Source organism: Cheilinus undulatus, linkage group 23, assembly GCF_018320785.1.
Source record: "Cheilinus undulatus linkage group 23, ASM1832078v1, whole genome shotgun sequence".
Lineage (NCBI taxonomy): Eukaryota > Metazoa > Chordata > Actinopteri > Labriformes > Labridae > Cheilinus > Cheilinus undulatus.
The window spans coordinates 23,999,488-24,022,457 of record NC_054887.1 but is presented as its reverse complement, the minus strand read 5'-3'; the positions used below and the strand labels follow the sequence as shown (position 1 = coordinate 24,022,457).

The following is a 22,970-nucleotide window of genomic DNA, read 5'->3' as shown; positions in this document are numbered from 1 at the left end:
AAATAATAAGCCCCCGCACGCCATTCAACCTAGGTTGAATTTAATTTGAAATTATAAGCCTAGGCTTATAATTTTTGGTCTACTTATGGATCATCATTAGACCTACAAAAACGCCTCTTGGACCCATACCAAAATTCAAACAGAAAGTCCACCAGCTTCACCTAAGTTTCAAAATAAGGCCTTTTTATGGTGCTAAATGACTTTAACCTGTAATGACTTTTGAAAAGATTATTCTGTTTTTCTGGCAAGACAGAAGTATAAGACTGCCCCCTATGGGCAACAGGGAGTCACACAGACGGGCCATAATGTATTCTTCTTCCTGTGCTGAAACTCTCAAGCCCAGAACTATATAGCCATCCACAACACTAGTATGTTTCATTGATGGATGCCTCCGTAACTCTCATATGAACCATCTGATTTGCTGTAAATCTTGCATGTATGATCAAGGTCTGCCCTTCTACACATTCAAACAATTTCCTCATTTTATGGTCATAGCGCCACCTACTGTAAGAAGCCAGTAACACCTTTACCATAAAATATCTGCTGTTCTTTGAATTTTACATGATAAAAATACCAGTCCTGGCCCAATTACTTCTACATTTGCCATCCTGTCACCTACTGTTGAAGGCCAATACTACCCCATACATTAAGTGCAACATGCTCATTATTCCTGATTTAATGACAGTCCTGGGAGGATCTATGTGGTCTCTCTGCTGTGCTGCAGCACACTGCAGGGGTTGCAACAGTACTAAACATGCACCGGGGTGCGAGGGCCCTTCAGTTCTCAGTTTTAATGATGCTATTGTGTTGCAGGTGATGATGGAGAAGGATGGCTTGATCCAAGAGGCAGCAGGGGAGAACAACAGCCTGAAGGAGGAGCTGCGCTCTCTGCTGGTCCAGAGGGATGACCTGTACGCTGAAAAAGCCCACCTGTCTGCTCAGCTTCACAACTACCGAGAAGAACTCAACCAAGTCCTGACCATGAAGGAGTCCCAGCAGAAAAAGCTTCTGGCAGCTCATCGAGAGCGAATCAGTTCTCTGGAAAAGGAGCGCCAGGACTTAGAAAGCCAGTTACAGATGCTAAGTAAAGCAAGAGAGACAGAAGTAGAAGCAGACAGAGTGGAAAGAGAGACTCTTAGCCAGAGTGCTGAAGTTACTACAGCATCACAGGTGATTGATGCTCCAGGTGCAGAGGTAGAGAAGCTGAGGGAGCAGCTACAAGCAGCGAGGGATCGAGTGGAGACTTTGGAGGAGACTCTACAGAGGGAGAGACAAGAACAGGAGGGCAAGAGCAAGGAGCTGGCTGAGCTGAGATGGGAGGGAGGTGTGATGCGGACAGAGTCAGAAAGTGCCCAGGAGAGGGTGGCAGAGCTGGCACGAGACCTGCTGGAAGTGGAGCAGAAGCTTTTAGAGGAGAAAGAGCTGACAGCGAAACTGCAAGCAGAGAACGAGTCGTTCTCAAAAGCCATGGCCTCACTCCAGGACAGCAGGGATGAAGCAGTGAACAAGGCCCAAGAGCTGAGCCTCAGACTGGAAGAGATGAGCAAGGCAGGCGGCCACACAGCACAAAGCAGCCCTGGAAACACTACAGGAGAAGTGTGGGGGCTGAAGAATGCACTACAAGCCCTGCAGAACGACAGAGAGAGACTTGTGAGTAACATTTTTGACAAGAAATATAGATATATTTCTCCAAGAAATAGATGGTACAACTCTTCTGGCAAAAATGTCACAAACTGTGTGGTCAGCTTTACTTTTTTCTGCCTTTTCATCTCAGTTTTCACTCTTTCTTTGTTCACAGCTGGAACAACTTCAAACACAAGCGTCTGAACTCAAGAAGCAGAAGTCAGAGCTGGCTCGCCTCGGAGCAGGAGAGCTGATTAAAGTTAGCCAGGAGCTCTTTGAGGAGAAAAAGAAAAACGAAGACATGCTGAGTGTCTTAATGCAGCTGGAGAATGTGGTGGAAACAGGGAAGCAGGAAATAGAAACTCTCAGGTGAGGCACAGAGCCACTTCTTTTATGTTGTCACATGTCAAATATAATAAGGCTTTTTGTGAGTGATTTTTTTTGTGTGTGTGTCTTAGACTGGAGCGTATGGACTGGATGGCTCAAGCAGAGCAGCTGAAGCAGCAGACCCTCGCAACACTCTCAGAGAGAGACCAACAACTGAGACAGCTCACTGCTCTGCTGGAGGAGGCGCACACTCAAAAACCCAAACTACAGCAAGAACACTACCAGAGAGAGGTAAATGATTGCTTTGAATTTTAACTGTAAAGAGTCTGAAAATGTTGTATTTAGTATTCAACCCCTTACGTACTCTCTGGTGCAGGGCACAGAGGAGGTGGATAGTGCTCCTGGAGCCCCACAGGAGAGAAGCAACCAGCTTGAAAGCCATGCATATATCGCTGAAGTTAAAGAGCTTCAAAAAAGGTATGGAGTTATTCAAACTTCAGCAGAAAATATATCTGTCTAAGTAGGAGTGGTGAAACTTGATTATATGAATTTTCTTCCCCTTCCTCACCAGGTTGGATGAAGAGATGCAGCAGAGAGTGACTGCGGAGGAGCAGCTGATGGCTGTACAAGATCGGCTCAGACGGTACAAAATGTGAAACATGATAAAGAAAATTAATCTCAGGCGGCGATATTAAAGCTTCTTTAAGCAGTATGTTAAAAAGGGTTTTGATATGTATCTTGAACTTGAAAGGGCTTATGGGAAAAATCCAGAGTTAACACTTGAATGATGTTTTATTAAGACTTTTCTCATCTTGGTGAAAATTTTTTATATTAGCCTGTTTAGAAGAGTCAACTGCTTTACAAATTGATTCAGGCTTTAGTTAAAATTATGATGATAAATTGATCAATTATTTTTCCATTTGTCTTGTTTTCCAAAATGCCAGAAAAATAAATAAATAAGTAAATAACGTCCTAAAACCCAATCTGACATCTTCAAGTGGTTCATTTTGTCATAGAGCCCAAAACCTAAACTCTTTAAATAATCACAGAGGACCAAGAAAAGTATGAAATATTCTCACTTCAGCAGCTTATAGGAGAGCATTTAAGCCTTTTTCCCCCCAAAAATGTCCATCCGATTGCTAAACAGAATACTTATCAATAAATAATTTTGTAAAGGAAGATAGATTTAGAAAAGTAAAATGCTGTTTCACATGAAAATGGTTTTAAGCCTAATGAATGAGTGTTTTGACCATGTGTTAATGTTTAGACTTGTACAGTGCTAAGATAAATGTACTGTGCTCTTGTGTATTTCCTGGGAAGTTCATCCAGTCCATTTTAGTAATAACAAATAGATAGAGTCAGCTTGAAATGACAGCTAACATCTGTTTTTGTTATTGTTATCCGTTCCAGGCAGTCTAAATGGCACTCTGCACACGGAGAGGACCAGTCAGAGACGGCTGTTTTCATCGAGCCATCGGAAGGAGCTGTCACTCGAGTAAGGCTCCGCTAATGTCCCGCACCACCTCATTTGTCAACTTAATAACTGTACTTATGAAGACTAATGAGCCGAACGTTTGCTGTAACCTTGTCCTGCTTGTCTCACAGTCTCGGAGAGGTGGCCCGGGTTTGATGCGGATGCTCCGGGTGGCTTTCTGTTCCCGTCAGCGTACGCCTCTGCTGCTCAGCCTCTATCTGCTCACTGTGCACGTCCTGCTGCTGATGTGTCTGGGCGGATACCTCTGAAACCAGCTCCCTTTACCAAACCTGTCAATTAAGAGAGAGAGAGAGAGAGAGAGAGAGAGAGGAGGAAGTATGGGGATGGAAGTATGACACAGACCTAACTCAAGCCATCAATGTTTTACATTGTTTTGTGTATTAACCATAAACGATACAGACATTGCACTTTACAGATATATATCTTTTAGCCAAAGTATGGAGTTTTATACAGGAAGGTGTTAGTATTGATTTATCTGTTTTTGTCTTTTGACTTTGAGGCCATATTTTAATTTTTTTTAAAACTCGGAAAGACAGGGCATGGAAGGGACAAGGTGAAAAAATTTTTCTGAAAATTTACAAGTACATTCATAATCAAGTATTTCAGTAGATGGTGTTATGTGCCTTTAGATTTGGATATAAAAGGGTCGTTTAGGAGAGAGAAGAAGTTGGGGATTTTATGGACTGAGCTAGTTTACATGAGGTGTAATAATTCAGACCTTATGGTTTATTATGAGGCAGTGGCTGGTTGGTTGTTAGCTTAGCATTGAGGCTTGGAACAGAGAAAAGGAAAGTTAAACAAAGGGAAAGCCTTACCGCAGACAAAGGTCACGTAGGTGGACTAAACCCAGCTCATAGGTCAGTAAGTAAAAATGTATGTTAGGGCTGTTAAAAGATTGAAGATTTGAATCGCGATTTAGCTCAGAATTTATGTAGTTAATCATGATTAGCACGTCCTGCTTACCACATTTTAAATTTCCACTGTTTTGCTTTTAGAACTTTTTTGTGTCATTTTGGATTTCCTTAAAATCAGAGCAACTGACTTTCTCTTTAGATACAGACCTGCTTTTATAGGTATATCTAATTTTAAAATGGACTTAACAATGGAAAAATTAACTTGTCATGGAGTGAAAAGGATATAAGGGTCAGTAAAAAGATAAATATTCATAACACAGGGTTCAGGTGCCTTTTCACTTGTCCATTGTGATTAAAAGAAAAAAATATATTTTTGGGAATTTTATTGGAAAATGGATAAAATTGAAAACAAGGATGAGAGAGCTGGGGAGAGACATGCAGGAAACAGCCACAGGGCGGATTAAAACCCAGGCCAGCTGCGTATATAGGGCATGCCTTAAACCATTAGGCTATCTGCACCCCTAATGTGATTTTTTAAAGTGAAATGAGACATTATGGAGCAATATTTGACTTATTTTACATCACTGGCTGCAGAGAGATGCTGATGTTGAAAAAAACAACGCCTCAAAGTAATGTTGGAAAATTCGAAGGTCTGAGGGTTTTATGAACAAATGCACAGAATGTCAAACTTTGCCGGCCTCACAAGCACATACACATAAAATATGAAACATCTGAAGGCATCAACTGTTTGCTTTAACAGTAAATAACTGGTTTTTGCCCAAACGTTTATCATTTTTTTAAATCATCAATCAAATTTGAATATTTAACATCCTCTTCTTGAAAACATGTCTTTTATCCGTTGATCCTTGGCTAGCTGGTCTCCAGTCAACATAAAAGAGTGGATCATTGTTAAATTCATAGTTTTCGACGTCTAAAATCCTGCTGTAGCCTGTCTTAATATCACTTCCAGTGCTCCAGTAGTCACTGCTCACCTTTAAAAAAATGTTATCCATCAGCTTTTCTGTGTGGTGACAAAAGAAGCTGAACCAAAATCTTTTTTAGTCCATCCGCAAGTGTATTTTAGTGAATCATGTTGAAGTTTTTCAGTCTCACATAAAGCCAGTGAAATCTCCCTAAACAGGGTGGCTTTGCATCAAGTCCTCAGTGAGTATATACTGAAATGTTGCATCAGGTCTGAAAGGGTTAACCAAAGGGACACAAAAAAAAAGCATGTGAATAATCACGATTTTTAAAAAAAAAAAGCACTAATCTTGGATCATAGTTAATCATGATTAATTTGATTAATCTACAGAGGGATGGAAAGTCAATATTTTACAGGGTTATGATGTCTTTTGCTGGTCAACCTTTGGAGATTCCTTCGAGTTACTTGTTGAGACAAAAAAAAAGTGCGACACTAGCCTACATAACTTTTTTGTAAAGACATTCGATAAGACATGAGTGTCTTACCACGACCAGGTTTGTCTTCCATTCCTGCAGTCTCTCTGCTAAGCTCAACCAGCTGACCTAGCTAGTTTCTACAAACCAGCTGTTGTCATATATTTTGTGGACTATCAACTTTATCCTCTCCAGAAAGCTGCAGTGTAAGCAAACATCCCAGAATTTTTGAACTACCTTTTATAATGGCTTGAGGTTCAGGATGTGCTGTGTCTCTTCCTCTTCTTCCTATTCAATGCACAAAAACGAGCACAGTGCAATTTCTGTTCTGACACATTCTTATTGTGTTTTCTTTTAAAATCAAGTTTAAAAAACGATGCATTACATTGGTACATGTACATACATATCAGCTGTACGTGTGTGTACGTCATGGGGTTTTTCTTTACCATATCCAGTAAGACTCTCTGTCCATTCTTACGTTGCACACGTTGAGATTTTACTTTATGCCTTTAGTTTTTATGGCAGTCAGACGATGCTGTTGATGTGAAATGTTTTACTACAGAGAGGATTCATTCCAGCGGAGAAAGATTTCTGATTTTCCAGTTATATCCATCCATTTTTGACTACTCTAATGTAGCATAATTTATTGTCCAACAGTAGTCAAGTACTCACATATTTAATCTTTCTCTGTGTTGTTAATTTTATGTCTTACTGTTGGTGAAACGATCATTACTATCATCTTTATCATGCTCTTCTTCACACATTAACACACTGAAATATACTTTTACTGTAAATAACTGTTAAAAGGGCTGTATAGAAAAATCTGTAATAAAAGTGGCAGTGATTTAGATCAGGGACTGATATTAATAATGAATAATTTTCATATATGTCTGTTGCAGAAAACCTTTTTTTTTAGTTTTTGTTTACTATTTGGGTCCTGTTACTTTTTTAATTCAGCAAAATTACTTTCATTAATCTATCAATTACCAATAATCAGTTGTTTTTGTCCATCTCTGCAAAGTGATGATCGGACCATGTTCTCTGTTATTGAGCTTTTTCTCAATACAACATTTTGAAGCTAATAGGAATTATATTGTGACCTACTGTGAGATTTTGATTATGTTTTAATGCTGGTCCCAATCCTTTTTCTGGACAGGCAGAAAAATGATTTAAACACTGTTTTTGCACACTTGCTCTCACTATCACATTTCCAATTCTAAATAAAGTTATTTTATTTGAATTCTGAGTTAAAGTCTGGGGAATAGCTGTTTGAAATCTTCTATTGATTTAACAATGTCAATTAAACACAATTTGTCATATGTGTCCAGGCACTGGTTAATCAGTATTTGTGGCTACCATTACACCATGAAGATGAAAGAACACTCCGAGCAACTCAGAGAAAATGTTATTGGAAAGTTTAAGAGAGGGATGCATTCAGAAAATTTTCTAATGCACTGAGCATCCCCGGAGTTCAGTTAAATCCAGCATCAAGAAATGGAAGGAATACGGCACGTGTTAATCTGCCTAGATCAGGCCTTCCTCGCAAACTGAGCAACCGTGCAAGAAGAGACCTACTCTGCAGGAGTTTCAGCAGCTGAGATAGGAGAGACTCTGCTTACTACAGCTGTTTCCAGGCTCTTCACCAGTCAAAGCTTTATGTGAGAGTGGCAAAGAGAGAACATCTGTTGATGAAAACTCATTAAATCTTGAGTCGAGTTCGCCAAAAGGCATGCGGGAGACTCCATGGCCAAGTGGAAGAAAGGTCTTTGATCTGGTGAGACCAAAACCCTGCTTTTTGGTCATCAGACAAGATGCTGTTTGGCAGGCACCTGCACAACATCACTGAAGAACAGTGGTGGCAGCATCATGCATTGGGGTTGCTTCTCAGGATTCACACAGACCTAGTGCTGTGATTGCAGCCAAAGGTGCATCATCTAAATACTGACTTGAAGGGGGTGGATATCTATGCAGTCACTTATGTCACATTGTGTTTTTTTTTTTTGTCAGTTGACTTTACTTTATATAACTCTGTTTTCACTTCGACACTAAATAGGTTTTTTGACTCCTTATTGTGGTAAAAGAAGCCAGTTTGTACTGACCTTGATTGGTTGACTTTGAACATCCAAGTTGGTAAATATTTTTGTAGGCCCTCTATATTGGTCTTTGCCAGTGGCACCAAATTACTAAAATCTCACCTAAATATCATACTGAGGCATTTATTCTAAACAGGGAGCCACATTTAAGAATTTTGAAAATCAAAACAGAAAAAGCTCACAAAACATCTTTTGGATTCAAATTTGGTGTATATCAACTTCTTAATAGAGTGTTTATTTTAATTTGAGTTAGTCTGCCCCCAAGTGTTGGAACAATACCACAGCTATCTAAACCACAGCTGTGGCAGCTGCTCTGTTTTAAAGTTCTGCTAATGAAAAATAAACCAAATAAGGAACTGCAAACGTTAAAGCACAAAGATGTCGAGCTGTAGCAGTTCCAGCATCCTAAACTCCTCATCTACTCCGTTTACTTTTTCACCGCTTGTTCCTGTGTTCACAGTTATAGTTGGGTATGTACTTTAAACGTAAAAATCTATTTCAGCTTTTGTAACTATTTTTTTATAAAGCAGAAATGCTCATTCGTTTATTTTTTGTTGTAATATATCCATTTAGGACCCATAAACGGTGCTCAGTGACGAATTATTTTTTATTTACAAGAACGCGCGTTCACGTAGACGAAATGCGCGTTCACGCGTCCATCAAACTGTCAAAACTTGTGTGAAGACCTTGAAGAGCACTTTGCTTGAGTGATAACCACTTCAACCACGGTAAACATTTGTGCTAGCAGACAAAGGTAATGTTTTTTTACTCCAAAATATCAAATTAATATACTAATGTGCTTTTATTTTATTTGAATTTAAAACAAAATAAGGAAGTAAGCCTGTCAGACGAAGTTTAAGCTATTGTAATGTGAACCGTCAGCCAATAATTAGCTAACGGCTGTAGTTGCAGTGCTATTAGAAATATGGGCAGTCAATGATGGTGCTAAATTAAGATGATTTATGACGACACATTCCTTTATGCAGAACAATATCTGTGTTTGAATAGTTTGCACAGTATTTTAAATAAAGTTATATGCCCACAAATGCTAACATTTTCATAAAATGGTAGTTAAAAAAGTAACATGCAACTTAGCATAAATGTCTTCAATATGAATTGATAAAATACTTCCCTTAACAAACAAGTAATGCTGTTCCACTGTGTTGTAAAGGATTTAGTAAGTATATGTGCTGAATAATGTGTTTTATAGTACTGTTTTTAACACATTTTGCCTCCTTTTACTCTACAAAGACGTGAAGTGAGTTTCATTTTGGGGAAATGAAGCTTCATGTTGAAAATAACTCTACTTCCTTTTTGATACTTCAACAAATGGTGGTCAAAGTCTGTGGTTGCACATCAATATATTTAACCTGCAAAACAACCACCTGGTGAATAAATAAAACATACATGCTTGAATCTGTACAGTTGTATGAATATATCATTGATCAGTCATGTAATGTCCTTGATGGTGCTCATGTTGTTTGTCCTCCCCAGATGTGGAAGTCAGTCGTGGGCCACAATGTGAGCATGAAGGTGGCTGCAGAAGGGGACGACTGGGAGACTGACCCTGATTTTGAGGTAGTCTTCATTTCCTGGGTAACAGTGTTGGTGTTTTAGTGCAAAAACTCAGCTTTCCTTTCCTATGTTGTTATTTTCAGAATGACGTGTCAGAGCAGGAGCAGAGGTGGGGAGCAAAGACCATCGAAGGCTCGGGCCGCAAAGAGCACATCAGGTGAGAAAACCACAACCTACAAGTCTGTTATTTAACTATTCTTTTGGTGATTTAGAGAAAAGCAGGTCAGAGTGGGTGCTGTGTAGCAACAGGAAGAGGAAGTAAGAGCAGAGTGCAAGCTGTTAAGCTGCAAGTCTGTCCTAATATGGGTAATTTATGATGATGATGACACAGCGACAGTGAGATTTAAACTGCTGTGCTTTCTGACTGCCAACTTAGACTACAGAGTTATATTTTGACAGTAGCCCCAAATGTGAGAAGAACAGTTGAAATTGTTCACAGGTTGAGGTCTATTTTTGGATTATTTCCAGTTTACAAAATCCCCTCAACTTTCCAACTCTATGATCACTTTTAGACAATGTGGGCTTCTTGTTATCTAGGAAACCTGTACCATTTTTGCAAATTTATTATCAAAAAGAAAAAAGGCAGCATTTCTCACATTTTTGTAACCACAGTTAGCTCTTAATAACAACTTCATTCACAAAGATCACACCAGTAAAGAAGAAGATTTAAAATAGTCAGTTTTTATTGTTGAGAGAGATAGAGGGATGAAGTGATGAGGGTAGGATGTGGGGTGAAGAGATGAATGTACAAGGGACAAAGGCAGTGGTTACACTATTGATACGGCTGAATGGATGCAGAAATGATGGATTGTTGAGGAAACTTGGGGACTTGAGGCGATAAGAGACGGTTCAGGCCGAATGAGTGTATGAGACAGATGGATGACTGGTGCAAGTTTGTGGTGGTACAAAGAGGGGAAACCAAAGGAATTAAGGCATTTGGTGGAGGAATTGCTTGTGGTCAGGAGGATGCAGGAGTCTGATGTCTGCTGATGTTGCTTTTTGTATATGGCTGTTCATCGTTTGTGGGGAACTTTGTTAACTGTGCTGTGGCCTGTCTTGGCCAGGACGCTCTTTATCTCAAAGACAAATTAAATAAAGGTTGAACAAAATAAACCGTCCGGTGTTTTATCATGATCTGCATGCTTTACTCCTGTTTGATCCGTCAGTGTTGCAGAGCTCAGAAACAGAGTGACCAAGGAACATGAGCAGGTGAAGCTGAAGGATGACACTCCCAAAGCATCGTATGGATATGGAGGGAAGTTTGGAGTGGAGAAGGACCGAATGGACAAGGTCTACCAATTTGTTGCAGCCCTCTTTTATCAACTGCAATTTTTTGGATCTATTTTGTGCCCTTTCATACTTTTAAAAATCTCTGCTGTAGATGGAATTTTTCCTTAAATGTATTTGTATTGTTCAGGTGGCTTTGGGGCATGACTACGTGGCACAAGTGGACCAGCACTCCTCTCAGAAAGATGCAGCAAAAGGGTTTGGTGGGAAATACGGTGTTCAGAAAGACCGTGTTGACAAGGTGAGAACCCATCTCTCTTTAAGTCCACCTTTTTTATTAAGTGGGACCTAAAAGGGACCTGTTAGCGTGATTTTATGATGTCACAGCTAGTTTGAGTGCTGATTTTATTTATTTATTTTCTAATAAGAAGGAAAAGGTGAGGGCCATTGTATCTTTATCTATGCATAATTATGTTCAGAACCATTCTAAATTTTTGTTTAGCCTTTGTTTCTTAGTTTTGCTTTACTAATTTAGGTGATCTCTTCATTTCCATCTTGCTTTACTTATATGTTGTGGTTTACATGAAAATCTGGGGTCAAATTTCATGTATGTCAAATATGTTTTGCTGAAAAAACTGAATCGTGATTGCAGGAGACAAACTGTTTTGTGGGAAACCATGATAAAAATAAATTATTAGTATGTTTTTCTTAGACTATTTTGCATTTGTATTAATTCCAATGTGATCTCTATTCAGTCTGCCATGGGCTTTGAATACAAAGGAGAGGTGCAGCAACATGCATCTCAGAAAGGTGAGTCCTTTGTTTACCTTTAAACAGCCTCTCTCATGTGCAGTCAATTGGCAGTCTGGGTGAGCTTAATGTGGCTTTAATTAGATGCCACTACAAAATCATAGGAGGGTGGTGCTAGAGGTGCCACCCTCATCTGCTATTTGAATAAATAAACCATACATTTACAGTAAATATAAGAAATTCTACTTCCTCTACAGCCTGTCATACCATCTATGTGGGGTCCCTCAAGGCTTAATCCTAGGTCCCAAGCTTTTTTTTAACCCATTCAGTAACATTACACAAATGCACAACATATTTTACCACTTCAAAATGTAAGTTATGATGGTGAAATTCAGAGTATCCCAAAGTTTGTAACAACTTGACCCCTTGGCAGTGAGAACAAAATTAATATGGTCCACTCTCTGACCAAAGTTCCTCATCCCTGTCCTAAAAGAAAGGCCTCTTCCTCACAATCCAAATTATTCTAGATTACTCAAAGGGCTTTGGAGGAAAGTACGGGGTGGAGAAGGAAAAAGTGGACAAGGCCGCTCTGGGGTACGACTACAAAGGCCAGACAGAGAAGCACCAGTCACAGAAAGGTGAGTTTAATTTAAAGCAGTGTATTTTCAGCATCAGATTTGACACTTTTTTTTGTGAAATCAGATCCTCTTTGATGTACTTTTCAATTTCCCACTCAGACTATTCAAAGGGATTTGGAGGGAAGTATGGAGTAGAGAAGGAGAAGGTGGACAAAGCTGCGTTAGGCTACGATTACAAAGGCGAGACGGAGAAGCATCAGTCACAGAAAGGTGAGGAAACACCCACAAGTCTACTTTTGAGGACTTTTATTACACCAGACTGATCAAAATAAATTTTTCCAGATTATTCAGCGGGCTTTGGGGGTCGTTACGGAGTACAGGCAGACCGTATGGATAAGGTCAGTGTTTGAGCTAAAGTTCTTCTTAATGTTGATTCATCTGAAGGGGGGAAAATCAATCAATCTATTTCTTTAGTTTAAGTGTTGCCCAAAGCAAAAATGAACCTTATTCTTCTTTCCAGCACTAGCCATCGCTTAAGTATAAAAGGAGTGAATGATCGATGGATGAATGAATCTCTAATGATGTTTTGACCTTCAAAAGTAACTTCATCTTCATTCCTCTTTCAGAGCGCATCTGGCTTCTCAGACATCGACTCCCCCTCCTCCGCTTATGAAAAGACACAACCAATAGAGGCCTGTAGGTTCATTTTCCTCATCATGATCAGATTTACTGTGCCTTCTTTTTGGTGTACAATTTAAGTCTTAAAGCATAAGGAACAAGATCTTTAGTCTTTGTTTTCATTTCTCTCTAATCCAGCAAGTTCAGGAGCAGGAAAACTGAAGGCCCGTTTTGAGAACATGGCCAAGGCTTCGGAGGAGGAGAACAGGAAGAAAGCAGAGGAGGAGAGAGCGAGAAGACAAGCCAGAGAGAGCCGAGAAAGAGAGGCAGCCAAACACAGGCAGGAGGTAACACATTCACCGTTACATATGTAAACAGGACAAAATAAACCAAAGGACAGTGCTCAGAGTTTACATTTTGTTGTTCTTGTAGGAGGAGAGCCGCAGAGAGCAGGAAGTTCAACCACCAGTTGTTCCAGATATGAGAGAGTGTTCTATGCCACAGCAAGAAATCCACCAGCACATGCCCGAGATAGAAGAAACACCAGAGCCAGAACCGGAGGTAAGGTGCCCTGATTAAATACAGCACTGTAAATACAAATAAGACATGACTTTAATTCACTGAGACTCTTTACACTAGTCAGGAGTAGTCATGCTGTGGTTTAACAGTGTCACTGTTAACCACAGTTTAAAAAGTCAAAGCTTAAAGGCTCTGCTACATTAGGTGTTTGTGTTGTCACACTCAAAAATGGGGCCAGACATAACCCGTTCGAAAAGTCCAATAAATTACTCTTTTTCTCCTATCCACTTTTCCTTAACCCCGATGGAAAACGTCACAGGGTCAAGGAAAGGTGATAGTAAGAAGACAGGTAGAAGGAGAACCATGGTGATAAGGGAATCTGACTGTACTTACCCTGGGTGAATGTTACGGATATTATGTGGGTTAATTTGGAAAAACTACAATTTAACGTTCATGGCATACAAAATACGCTTTTATCTCTCAGCAAATGAAATGTAAAAACCTGTGATAAATAAAGATCTCATTAAGTTTTTTTAGCCTAATGTCTCTTCAGAATGAGGCAACCTTTAGTGACCATGACTGTGAACATGGTGAACAGCAGAAAGGTTGAATACCCCTTATCCTGAAGTCTCTTCATAGTCAGTATGAGAAGAGGAATGATTTTCAAGTCCTCAAGTTTTGCGATGTTATTATTTCAGTTTTGTTTTATTCCCTGCATACCCATTCTATCATTACATCTCTCCTCTTATTAAGATGTTAATTATTCAATTCTACCCTGTTGCTGTCTTTTTCAGCTTGTTGCTGAAGTGAGAAGCATGATAAACTGCAAATAAAAAACCTCCAATAAATATATTTTTTTCTTTAGTAATACTGTTGAGAAACACAATAAACATATTGTGGCAATGAGCCAACTTTATTGTCATCCAAACATTAGACAACACTAACTTTACTATTTCAAAATAGCAAAACAAATGCAGTTTGAATTATTGACTGATCGATCGATTGAATGTTTAGATCAAACATGAAAGGAAAAGAAAGACATTTATTTATGATTCAGCTAAGGTAGCATTACAGTCAACAGGAGTGCCTCTTTTAATGAAGCTGACCCGAAAAAAATGCGGATCATCTTTTCTACTCAGGCTGCACGAGTGAGCACTGTTGCCTCAAAGCAAGGAGGTCCCTAGCTCCCCCGGTCAGGGCCTTTCTGTGCAGAGTTTGCATTGCATGTTCTCCCTGTGCATGCCAATGAAAATAATGAAGAGAGCAACTAAGCTCCTTTCCTTATAATTTAAAGAATTCAAACAGCTCCTTTCATAGCCGATACTAAAAAACTTCCAGGTCGTTTCACTCAGTTAGGAACCTTCCCGAAGAAAAATGGACTATTCGAACTGATACCAACTGTGACACACCAGCTTAATATGCCATGCTTATCAAGAGACAGGTTACGCTAAATTAGCTTAGCTAAGTGGTGCTGCAAATTATCCTGATTACTTAGGGAAGCTCCTGCTTGAAACAGCCTGGAAGTTTTAGGTGTTACCCATTATAAGAACTGTTCAAATTCTTAAAGTGAACAAGAGTGGAGCGTCATTGTAAAATGAAAAAAAAAAGTAAAACATTTATATTGATACCCCATCAATACTTGAATTGCTTCATAAATATACATATAAAGGACTGGAGAATGTTATGGATTTTGAACGGCAAACAATCCAGCACTAACATTTTTGTTTAGTTTTTATCATATAAAATCTATTTTTAGCTAGTCTTAGTGTAGTTTTCCTTATAGAAAAAGGTAGTTAACTTATGATTTTAATCATAGTTGTGGTTGACAATATTACCGTGATAAGCTCATATGTATCACTGAGGTTTTCACATTTCACCTGCTGCATTTAAAATATGGCAAAAGCACAAGATGATGGGTGCACATTTTGCATCACTAGATTTGAGGACTGAAGATTGGAAAAAAATGAGGTTAAAACCTAAAAAATCTCCTTCACTTAAATGTAAAGGTTATAAGAGCACACATAAACTAGAACAGAATTTCCAGGTGATTTCTAGGATTTTATACAATATAAATATTATGTTTGCTACAAAAGGATGCAGAGTATGAGGAGCCCCCAGCTCTGCCCCCACGCTCTGAGGATTTACTGGATGATGAAGTCGATGCTCCACCCCTGCCTCAAAGGTCAGCAGATGTGGAGGAAGAGGACGATGAGGGGGACTATGACAATCTCGCTGAACCACCTCCTGTACCGACAGGTTTGTGTCTGTCAGCATTTTTTAAAACTTTAGTTTCTGAAATATCCTTCATGTTAATGTCTTCTTTGGCAGAGACGGACCACGACTATGAGGACCTGTCATGTGGCCAGAGGGCAGTTGCAATTTATGACTATGAAGGAGGTGTGACGTGATATTCATTATTCTTCTTCTAATTTTTTATAACTATCCTCCACACTTCCACTCAAACTGCTGTCTGTTTCTTAACAGAGGCCGACGACGAAATCTCCTTCAACCCAGATGACATCATCACCAATATTGAGATGATTGACGAGGGCTGGTGGAAGGGACAGTGTCACGGACAGATCGGCCTCTTCCCAGCTGCTTATGTTAAGCTAATGGACTGAGCTGCATGCTCAATGGGCATCTTGCAATCACAGGTTTAAGGTGGTAAAAGTTCATTTCATCATCGTATTTATGAAACTGATCTCTGCAAATTTGTACTTAAATGGCTTCTAATAAAATTATTTCTATACTTGTCAATCAATGCATTCACATGAGAAACAAGGACTTGGATCATGTAGCAGCAATGATCTGATTGAACAAATAAACAGTTTAACTGGCAAGTTTGTGGGGTGACAACTTTTATTTGTCATTAGTTTCAACCTTCAGTCCTAACAGCATATTGTTTTGCCTCTCTTAATGGAATCCTGGGTTATTATGATGATAGTGTGTCTGTGTTTGAGATAATTCTGCTTTAATGAATAATTCAGAGTAAACTAAGGTAACGAAATAGAAAAAAAAAAAGATGATAGCATCATCCAGTAAGACATGACTGTTATCTCTACAAAATTTTGCATGAATCATTTATAGCAGGGGATACAGGGATCTGGACAAATATTTCAATGAAGAAATTTTGACAAAACAAAAAAGAGGGCTTGAAAGTGTAAGATGAGCAATAAGCTGTCAGTCTCAAACCAAAGATGTTGTGTTTCATGGTACAAAGCTACAAAGCTCATGTAGGCAGTAGAAACATTGATACACAATCCTTTTTATCAGAGTCTCAAAATGTACAAGACATGCTAAAGATCATCAGATACAGTCTGTACAGGCCTTGATTTCTTACAACTCTGCCAAACAAAGTGAAGCTGCTGTCCCATAAGGACAAATAATGCCTTCACTGAGACGCATGATAACATCAGTTTCTGTGGGTTAATGATGAATCTTGTTCTATGCCACACAGAACAAGATTCAACTGCAGAAGTGACTCATATCATGTATAACACAATACATGAAATGATCCCGTGTTCCTGCTTCAAAAGTCTTCAAGGCAAACAAATCTCTTGTTTTTCCTCCAATCTCACCAGGAGATTCCTTTCTTCTTTTTGCCCTGGCCGCCTTTCTTTGCCATCCGTTTGCCTTTCAGTTTTTTGGCCTGTCGTTGACTCATCCATGCAGGGTACTGGCCGTGTTCATTCAGCAAAGTTTTCTTGTTTCGCTTGCTGTCCATTTCCATCTTCCCGTCTGAAAATAAAAAGATTTAAGAGCAAGAAAGAGGACGATGTTTAAAAACACTGTTCAGTGCACAAAGAAAGTAAATGAGTTTTATTAGGCCTTAACTTTACAACTACACTATAATAAATGTAGCAGAGTCCCTGCTAACAATATCATGCATATTCACTCACCATCACCCTCTACCTCAGCCATATCAACATCTGTCTGCTTCTTGATCTTGGCAGCTGGCACCACAGTGGCAATCTCCTCCACATCAGCCATGACAGCTTCTCCTTTCTTATCCAGGCTCAGAGCTTGTTTGAGGCGAGCCAGCTCTTTTGGGGCATTTTTCTTCCTCTTCTCGGCTCGCATCTTCCTCTTCCATTTGCTACGGAGACTTTTTGCCATTTTAGGACAATCTGAAAAAAATAAAATAAAAATAAACACTGGCTTATGACAGTATTATTCATCTTGCCATTATACATTTAATATCTAAAAGAGCACATTTTCACTGGGGACTGTATGTTTCTGCTTAATGACAGCTCCCTGATATCCACCACATTGAAAAAGAGTATTCACCAGTGTTGTGTTGTACTAAATAGTGATACTGTTAAAAGTGTAAGGTGGTGAGGTGATCATATTTTCACACATCTACTGCCAAGACATCTTAAGTTATAAAAAAGTACATTTCGTTTATTTGATAAATGTTAAAATACACAATGTGCCTAATCTACTTGGACATATAGCATTCTGAGTTAAGATGACCAGTGTTAAGGTTAAACGAGTGACCGTGGTGTCTGGTGACTTTGGGCCAAATGCTAAAAGTATTGTTGTAACTCCCAGTGAATGCCTCTTCATTTTTAATCACAATGCAAGATATACTTGACTTATACACTATAAGGAAAAAAGTATTTGGCCACACATGTTAATTAATGAAATCAGATGTTTCAATCAGAACTGTTGCCACAGGTGGATAAAATCAAGCACCTAACCATGCAGTCTCCTTTTGCAAACATTTGTGATACAAAATGGGTCGTTCTGAAGAGCTGTGACTTCAAGTGTGGTACCGTGAGGGATGCCACTTTTGCAATAAGATATTCCACAGTCAACTACAAACTCTATTAGAAAATGCAAGCATTTAGGAACAACAGAAACTCAGCCATGAAGACGTCTTTTACAAGGCCAAGTCAAATCACAGAGTGGGTTCAATGACTGCTAAGGTGCATGGTGTATAAAAGTTGCCAACACTGCTGATTCCACTCTTCCACTAGCATCAATTAAGCACAAAAACTATACAACTGGAGCTTCATGGAATGGGTTTCCAAGACGAGCAGCTGCATGCAAGCCTCATCCAATGCCAAGTGCTGGATGGATGCTTCTCTGTGTGGCAGTCAGATGGGTGAGTATGGGTTTGGCAGAAGCCAGGAGAACTTTACCTGGAGCACTGCATTGTACTATAAAGCTTAGCAGAGGCGGGATAGTGGTGTGGGGCTATTTTTCGTGGTTTGGGCTGGGCCCCTTATCTCCAGTGAAGGGAAATCTTAATGCTTCAGCATACCGAGACATTTTGGGCAATGCTATGCTTCCAACTTTGTGGAACAAGTTTACGGAGGGCCCTTTCTATTTCAACATGACTATGCCCCAATGCACGATGCAAGGACTACAAAGACAAGGTCTGACGAGTTTGGTGTAGAAGAACTTGACTGACTAACAGAGATTGCCGGTCAGGCCATGTCATCAAATATGTGTCTGGGAAGCAAAGGTGTTTCTTCTTTGGATTTGCATATGAGATGGATCCATTGAAACAACTTTGTACGTTCTGGTCCCTTCTGTGAGCACCGAACTCCACCTCTGGAGGAGCTGGAGACTCCCTCTTCATCAGTGTCTGGGGGGCAATGTCATTACGGTCCCTGTTGGTGTAATGGTCTTGTGGCCGAATACTTTTGTCCATATAATGAATTCCTTCAATGGAAGAAACTAAACTACAAAAACGATTCTAAAAAAAAAAAGAGGCATTTGTTAGGACGTTTTAAACATCTTAAAACTATGACACATTTGACTGATGAATCACCAGCAAACACGGTCTCTCCTTTCTCCAATACACCAGCATTAAAAGACACCAGATATGGAGTTACACGCGTTGATCCGCTTAATACGTATTTGTAACTTATCACTGTGTTGTGGTATTGACAACGCCGGCGTTAATTGTAATAACAATCTACCGGCAATACAGTAATTAGCTTTAAACCCAAGTTTTACCAACGTACTTCAGTTACACAGTTAGCTTGTTAGCTATCAATCTGCTACAGTAGAAGATTGTGTCTAAAAAATACGCCTCAAACCAAGCCAGTATCTAATTCTAACTAAAAAAAATAGTTATTGTCACTCGGCAAACAAAAACGTACGCTTACTTACTGAAAATGAGTCAAAACGCTGAAATATTCTCCGCAGAAAGCTACGCACCGTCGAATTCCAGTGTGGCGTCTGCGCACGTGTGTACAGTTAGAAAACGATGACGCGATTCCGAATAATCTGCAACCTGATTGGCTACTTTCCTCTTTCTGAACACTGTAGCGTCTGGTTGGCCAGCGAGCTCAACCAGGAAGGTCCATGGATTAAGAGCAGTAAACAACAAGTAGAGGAGAGGACAGAGGTATAAATGAAGCCTCTAGACAGGTGAATTTTCTTTTGGTTTCAACTAAGCCACTCATCTCAAACCAATCTTTTAAGTTTTTGAATAGGTCTTAAATTTGACGAACAGTCATGAGCGGCTGTTCAAATAGCTTGACGTTTACTCGTAACTTCAGCTCACCCTGCAGCGCTTCAACACAGATTTCCAGCATGCTGGAAACTGCAGCAGAGCAAATGATGGTGTTCAAAGATTTCCAGGCAGCTTTCGACACATGTGACAGAGGCCTGCAGACTCTAAGCAACATGGAGCAAGATGACAGCAGGTGAAAATGTGTGACCTGGATGCCTCTGCAGCCTGAGTTTGTACTGTCACTGACTCTGTTTTCCTCCTTAGATGTGGAGAACTGAAGGCTGGCTTCTGCATCTTGGGGATTCAAGCCCTTGCTGAGCTCAATCAGTGGCATGAGGTCCTCTCCTGGGTCCTTCAGCAGTATGAGCAACAGGAGAAAATACCAGCTAAAATAATGCAGATGTGGTGAGTAAATCTCTGTCAGTTTTAGTGCCTTAAAGATCTAAACTGGTCCAGCATCAGGACATACCACCTTCACCTTAGTGAGAAATGCAACCCAGATTAAAAAATAAATAAATTAACCATTCAAATTTCATTATCATTGCAGAAGCTCTACGTGAACATGCACAACTTTTTCAAACATATGCTTTAAAATTATGCCATTTTTGTTATTTCAATCTTTTTTAATTTTAGAAAATTGAAGAAAAAAGACTCCCAGTGCAGTCTAGACAATGGACAGGACACTACCTTGCATTTTTTTAAACTTGAAAACAAGAAATTATCCAATATCTAGTGCCCAAGATGTCTATTTTCGTCACCATGGAATCAATATCTTTTGTTTCCCACTAGTATCTAAAACTCTGGTATTGTGACAGGGGAAGTTGCAAATATATTTGAACTATTCCAGCTTATTTTCTCATTTTTTTATGTCAGTAACTTTTAGAAACTCTTAATATTCTACACCACAAATTAACGGCTTAGCCTAATACTTTGCAAAGTTGCTGGACAGATATATTCTTCACAAAGTAGTTCACTGATTATTTATTCATTAACAATAAATTGATAATACTGAAATAAAGGTCTAAAAAGTTCCAAAACCCAGTACACAAGACAAGAGTTTGACAAATCAGCCCATTTAAGAGGCTAAAATCCCAGAATATGTTCAAATTTAGCTTAAAAATGTTATTTAAATTGTTTCAGAGTGATTGTCATTGACTGTCAATTTTATTTTAATGATTTCCAATCAGTCGGAGAAGGGGTAGACCAATAATCAGCCTGGTTGTTTGATGCTGGTATTTGGCATTTAGCTGATTATCAGAATCAGCATTTTATTTTACATATAATTGATAATGTCAGCTTTTTCAAAGGTATGCTATCTTGGCCCCACTGCATGGTGTATCTTCCTCTCTGGCTTTGTTTTCACTCTCTACAGTCTGACCCAATAAGTGTCCACAACACAATCTGACTGGCTTGATGTCACACAACTACTAGCCAATCAGCACTGAGGCCTGGGTGGCACTGACACAGGGAGTGTGTGGCATCCCATCCTATATCCTGCTGCTACTGTGTTATTTTTTTTTTTATGAATACTGAATCTGTGATCTCTTTCATTTTTGCAGCATACTTCTTTATTCCAAGGTGGGAGAGCCAGCTGTGATGCATGAAGCAGCCAGAGTTTGGTTACACTGCCCGTCCAACTGCAGAGTGACTGGGTTTGGGACAGTGGCAGAGCTGTACCTGCTGCACGTCCTGGTGCCTGTCGGACAAAAAGACGAGGCTCTGGAGCTGATTGACGGTGAGGTTGGAAACATAGCATTCACAGAAGATCAGGGACAAGCAGCACTGGAAGTCTTGGGAGAAAAAGAGCAACAAAATGAAGAGGAACCACCTCTAAATCCTGGAATTAGTCCTGAGCCTGAGACCTCTGAATCTGCAGTCTCCACTGAAGGTCAACATTTCACTACACTCCTTGTGAATTTGTTATGATAAATCATAGAAGTATAAAAGAATCACATTAACTGATTGTGTTTGTCTCCTACAGGATCTGCCATCCATAAACTGGAATCCAAGCTCAGGTTTTTGTACAGAAAATTGTTTATGACCAACTCTGGCTCATTCCCTCTGCGGAAGATCTTCCTCACTGCTGTTCTTCTCTACATGCTTTTTGTTCGATTGGATCCAGGTTGGCACTTTCTTCCATCTTTGGCACAGTTAGATGCAAGGATCGTTAAAGCACAGGACACCAGTTCTAAAATAAATCCTCCTGTTCTCTCCCCACAGCTCTTCCCTCTGCCTTCATGTGGATTTCCAAACTTCTTCAGCTGCTCAAACAGATGTGGAGAGCCATGTTTGCACCGTACTACCAGGCTCTGCCTCAGAGCAGAGGACTGTGAAAGACTGAAACTCAAGTGCAGAAAATTTGCACCTAAATAGAACAATTTTTAAGCTCCTTTTCAAAGTTTAATTAAACCTGTTTAAAAGATTTTTCAAAACTTCTTTTATTTAAAAAATGACACACATATTCCAAACAGTATTTTGATTTTTTTCATCTTTGAAATGACTTACCTCTTGATGCCTACAGGATGCCTCACAGGCATTTTTTTCCCTGTCTTTGTCGAAACTTCACAAAGCTTTTAAAATAAAACAACACAGATGAAACATTTTTATTAACCATAACATTGAAATTAAAGGTTCTTAACCAGCAGCAGCACATGCACCCCTGTGCAAAAACTATATTACTCACTGTGCTTGATAGACGGATAAAACTTCTGCATCAATGTGTACATTAAAACTGCCTTTAACTTAGTACTTTGTGCTTCTTTGTACCAGATAGTGGTTTTGGACAGCTGAGTTCAATTCTTCCAGCCACACCCAGGCCTGATTACTGCCAGACCTGTTGAATCAAGAAATCACTTAAGTAAGATCTGTCTGACAAGGTGAAGGCTAAAAGATCTCTAAAAGCAGATCCAAAGAAATTCAAGAACAGATGATAATGTAATTTCTAAGGCTTTGGGACTCCAGTGAACCACGGTGAGATCCATTATCCACAAATGGAGAAAACTTGGAACACTGGTGAACCTTCCCAAAAGTGGGTAGCCTACCAAAATGACTCTAAGGGTGCATCAGTGACTCATCCAGGAGGTCACACAATAACCCAGAACAACATCGTAACACCTGCAGGACTCACTTGACTCAGTTAAGGTCAGTGTTCATGATTCAACAATAAGAAAGAGACTGGTCAAAAATAGCAATTGGACTATGCAACAGGACAATGATCTGAAACGACACAAGTCGACCTCTGAATTGCCTAAAAAACAAACAAACAAACAAAAAAAAGATTTGGAGGGACCTAATCAATGTCCGGACTTGAATCAGCAGATTGAGATGCTTCAAAAAACCCTTGAAAAAGAGTGGGCCAAAATTCCTCCAAAGTTATGTGAAAGACTCATCGCCAGTTATTACAAACACTTGCTTGTAGTTGTTGATAAAATGTCAAAATTATGGGAT

At 39.5% G+C, this 22,970-nt stretch overlaps 4 protein-coding genes across 8 annotated transcripts in view; 3 read left to right on the top strand and 1 right to left on the bottom strand.

The window, feature by feature from the left end:
• The window catches only part of golgb1 (golgin B1), a 30,896-nt gene extending 23,956 nt beyond the window's left edge, over positions 1-6,940 (top strand). For both annotated transcript variants that reach the window (XM_041780946.1, XM_041780945.1), the window contains exons 14-20: positions 814-1,650; positions 1,799-1,992; positions 2,082-2,241; positions 2,327-2,427; positions 2,522-2,593; positions 3,361-3,445; positions 3,556-6,940. In XM_041780946.1, coding sequence (XP_041636880.1) covers positions 814-1,650; positions 1,799-1,992; positions 2,082-2,241; positions 2,327-2,427; positions 2,522-2,593; positions 3,361-3,445; positions 3,556-3,693 — 1,587 coding nt within the window. In that variant the 3' untranslated portion in view covers positions 3,694-6,940. The remainder of the gene's footprint in view (positions 1-813; positions 1,651-1,798; positions 1,993-2,081; positions 2,242-2,326; positions 2,428-2,521; positions 2,594-3,360; positions 3,446-3,555) is intronic.
• Positions 6,941-8,430: 1,490 nt separating this feature from the next.
• On the top strand, positions 8,431-16,155 carry hcls1 (hematopoietic cell-specific Lyn substrate 1). 3 transcript variants are annotated; one of them, XM_041781024.1, is made up of 15 exons: positions 8,431-8,541; positions 9,282-9,365; positions 9,446-9,519; positions 10,529-10,652; positions 10,780-10,890; positions 11,345-11,399; positions 11,867-11,977; positions 12,077-12,187; positions 12,260-12,315; positions 12,544-12,613; positions 12,734-12,882; positions 12,968-13,096; positions 15,148-15,310; positions 15,383-15,451; positions 15,539-16,155. In XM_041781024.1, the coding sequence occupies exons 2-15, from the start codon at positions 9,282-9,284 to the stop codon at positions 15,673-15,675; spliced, it is 1,443 nt and encodes a 480-aa protein (XP_041636958.1). In that variant the 5' UTR covers positions 8,431-8,541; the 3' UTR covers positions 15,676-16,155. The 3 variants fall into 3 exon arrangements, with proteins under 3 accessions (XP_041636958.1, XP_041636959.1, XP_041636957.1); XM_041781025.1 differs by lacking the exon at positions 12,077-12,187; XM_041781023.1 differs by having other exon boundaries at positions 11,867-12,187.
• A 144-nt stretch (positions 16,156-16,299) lies between these two features.
• On the bottom strand, positions 16,300-19,282 carry llph (LLP homolog, long-term synaptic facilitation factor). Of its 2 annotated transcripts, none has more exons than XM_041781027.1 (3): positions 19,178-19,282; positions 16,954-17,181; positions 16,300-16,792 (listed from the first exon to the last, which is right to left on the bottom strand). In XM_041781027.1, exons 2-3 carry the CDS (start codon positions 17,168-17,170, stop codon positions 16,629-16,631), a joined length of 381 nt encoding a protein of 126 aa, XP_041636961.1. In that variant the 5' UTR covers positions 17,171-17,181; positions 19,178-19,282; the 3' UTR covers positions 16,300-16,628. The 2 variants fall into 2 exon arrangements, with proteins under 2 accessions (XP_041636961.1, XP_041636960.1); XM_041781026.1 differs by having other exon boundaries at positions 19,174-19,250.
• Positions 19,283-19,356: 74 nt separating this feature from the next.
• Positions 19,357-21,945, top strand: pex26 (peroxisomal biogenesis factor 26). Its single transcript, XM_041780937.1, has 5 exons — positions 19,357-19,716; positions 19,788-19,928; positions 21,083-21,411; positions 21,505-21,645; positions 21,744-21,945. Exons 1-5 carry the CDS (start codon positions 19,526-19,528, stop codon positions 21,854-21,856), a joined length of 915 nt encoding a protein of 304 aa, XP_041636871.1. The 5' UTR covers positions 19,357-19,525; the 3' UTR covers positions 21,857-21,945.
• Positions 21,946-22,970: the final 1,025 nt, after the last annotated feature.